At 32.4% G+C, this 2,940-nt stretch overlaps 1 protein-coding gene across 1 annotated transcript; it reads left to right on the top strand.

Annotated features, from left to right (window-relative positions):
• Positions 1 to 329: 329 nt before the first annotated feature.
• LOC113363704 lies at positions 330 to 2,253 on the top strand. Its single transcript, XM_026606186.1, has 2 exons — positions 330 to 549; positions 1,714 to 2,253. Exons 1-2 carry the CDS (start codon positions 372 to 374, stop codon positions 2,049 to 2,051), a joined length of 516 nt encoding a protein of 171 aa, XP_026461971.1. The 5' UTR covers positions 330 to 371; the 3' UTR covers positions 2,052 to 2,253.
• Positions 2,254 to 2,940: the final 687 nt, after the last annotated feature.

The raw sequence follows: 2,940 nt of genomic DNA, 5'->3' as shown, positions 1-2,940 counted from the left end.
TTTGGAAACTTTTGTTATAAATGCAATATCTACTCCAATTATTAATACCCTGCTGAAAGCTCAAGAGTTTTCCAATAATTTTCATTACTGCACCATGTATCATCAAATTGTTATCACAGCAATTTGTTATTTTCCATATTGTTATCACATTCAATAGAAAAAAATAACCATTGCGATAAGGAAATGACTGGTGCATTTTGGATTCCAAAAAATAAAGGAAAAATATTCTAGATATTTCTAATGTGCACCAAAATTTGCAATTCAAATTTTGAAATATTGATGGGTATATAAAAACTGCGAAAATTACTTCAGCATTAAGTTCTGCATTTGAAATCGTAGTAGCAAGTGAAGAAAAAAATCAGTAAATCACAATGAAGTTCTCTTTGGTAGTATTTTTGGCTTGTGCCATCGTGGCAACAACTTTGGCAGCTGCTCCTAATTCCCAAAGACAGAAAAAGGATAGTGACAAACTTCCTGGAGTAAGGAAAAATGAGAACCATGAACGTGCAGCTGCTCCTCATCCTGCTCCTCGTGCCAACAATAAAGGAGGTAAGAGAAATTGAAATTTGCCACCAGGAAAAAAGGAATATTCTTTGGTTTTCTGCCATATTTGGCCCAACTGAATACAAAACTAGTGGTGTATGGCATCGTGCCTTAAGGCTAATTGCTGGAACTTCCCGTACCGTAATGAAATATTCGAGAAATTTTAAACGTTTTCAAATAGATTATTACAAATACTGTAACTTTCATTATTTTTGCTATATTGTTATATCTGAACAAATCAAATGTAAATCATAAATCAATTCATCTTCAGAACATTAACAATCGTCATTTCATTTCGAATTCAATTTCAAAAAAATAGTTGCCTAATTTACACAAAATTGAAAAAGTGCTCCCGTATAGTCACATTCTAAACGACATTTGCAAATAATTCTGTGCGACATTTTCACTTATACTGTGCTTAGCTTGGCAGTCTAAACGCACTTGGGTAAACATTTGTACCAGAGTGGCGCTTAGATCGTGCTTAGCCTGGGTAATTTTTTGAATTTTTTATCCAAAATTACAAAAATATTTTATGGAAAATAAAAAAAGATGTAATAATTTTTTATCCTCAAAAGCAATTGTTTGTCAATACAAGCAGAAAGTTTTTTAGATCATTCAAATCGGGCGTTTAGTTCACTCAAAAACTGCCATTTTTTTAACATTTAACTCTGTATCTCCAAAACCGCTGGGCCTACCTTTGCCAAAAACTAATAACCACTTTTCCCCGTCATTACGAACTGAATGTTTTCTGGATCATACAAATCGGATGATCCGTTCTATCAAAAACTCGAATTCTATTGTCTGCACTCTTTGCTCCATATATCCGTAACTGCTGGACCTGCCTTTGCCAAAAACTAATCAGCACATCTCCCTATTAATAGAGATCGAATTTTTTTTAACCATTCAAATCGGTTGATCCGTGGACGTGGACGAAAAAATGCGGACGTACAAAACACACACACACATACACACACATCCATTTTTTCTGAAGTATGCCAAAATGTTCAGAAACTTTCAAAACGTCGAGAAATGCAAAAATGTTCATTTTCGATTTTCGGCCCATTACTATAACTACCCTACGGGAAGTTAAAACGTTCCTAAAATATTGTAGGATTCTGCTGTTCTGGATTCCAGTTACAAGGAATTTAACAAATTATTATTTTTCTCTAGCCAAAAAAACCCAAGCCAGAGCCGGACCACCAGCCCCAAACCCAGATAAAACCACTTCTGAAATAGACCTCCAAACCGCCGTCAAATCCGCCTTTGACGCCTTTGCTCCTTTGGCCAAAGACGGTTCAAGTTTGGCAGTAGATGCAGTAAAAAGCTTCCTAGGTGACAACAAAGCTCGCAATTCTCCAGCCAATTTGCAAAAACGTGCTGCCAAATTGGCTACTGACAGTTTTAATGCTGTCAGAGATTTTACACCAACTGTGAACAAATTGGTGCAGACTTACGTACCAAAAGCCTTGGAAACTGCTTCCAAGACTTTGGACTTGCTAGGATTCTGAGGAACTAGGATTGATATTGGGATCGAATGCTTGTACAATAATTATTAGATAATAACACTATTTTTTAAAATTAATAGTTGTACAAGTGTTAATAAGAGCACGTTTGATGGATCCACTGGTTAATAGAAATGTTCGTGAAAATGTTAATGTTTACTAATAAATATATATTTTACTAATGCAAAACAAAATTATACTAATAAAAAAATAACTTATGTATCACTTGATATAAAGTACAAATACAAAATATGTTATTGGAACTTGGGTTAAAATATATAAAAATATTTATTTTATTGGATACTATAATATTATCATTTATAAAATAGTGTATCATGCTTTTTCATCCAATCCTTGTTAAATATGATGTTAATTTAGAAAGACGCCTTTGAATAAATTATTATGGATCTAAGACATAGTTTTTATTTTTGAATATATATATATATATATATATATATATATGTGTGTGTGTGTGTATGTGTACGTGTGTGTATTTATACTAGCTGACCCGAAAACACCTTTCAATACCATAGACGAAGAAGAGTACAGCTTTTTAATCTACTCTCACTACATGTAAGGGAATTGATTGATCGTCAATTTCACCATACCATCGTTAAACTTTTAAAAGCCCAAAGTTTCTACAATATTTCTGAATTTGCCAATTTCGATATCAAACAATATTTTGATAATAAAATGCCTACTGATAATATCTGATATGAGATTTTTCAACAGTTACAATTATTTTTTCCCTTTGCCGTATTTTTTAAAATTTTATTCCAAATTATTTTAACATTTTTCAACCTTAAGTATTTTATCATTACAATTATGTTCATATTATATTCTTTTTTTTAACACTGCCCTTAATTATTATTTTCCAGATTTGGGACTTAAATGA

This window comes from Ctenocephalides felis, unplaced genomic scaffold, assembly GCF_003426905.1.
Source record: "Ctenocephalides felis isolate EL2017-DRISC unplaced genomic scaffold, ASM342690v1 CF-g0.4_SCAFFOLD_00845, whole genome shotgun sequence".
NCBI lineage: Eukaryota > Metazoa > Arthropoda > Insecta > Siphonaptera > Pulicidae > Ctenocephalides > Ctenocephalides felis.
The sequence above is the reverse complement of the archived record's forward strand: the minus strand, read 5'-3'. Positions and strand labels throughout refer to the sequence as shown.

Excerpts from the sequence above, each read along its gene's own strand:
- LOC113363704 (XM_026606186.1), top strand. The coding sequence starts at position 372 with ATGAAGTTCTCTTTGGTAGTATTTTTGGCTTGTGCCATCGTGGCAACA. Across the intron at positions 550-1,713 it reads TCGTGCCAACAATAAAGGAG|CCAAAAAAACCCAAGCCAGA; the intron begins GTAAGAGAAATT and ends ATTTTTCTCTAG.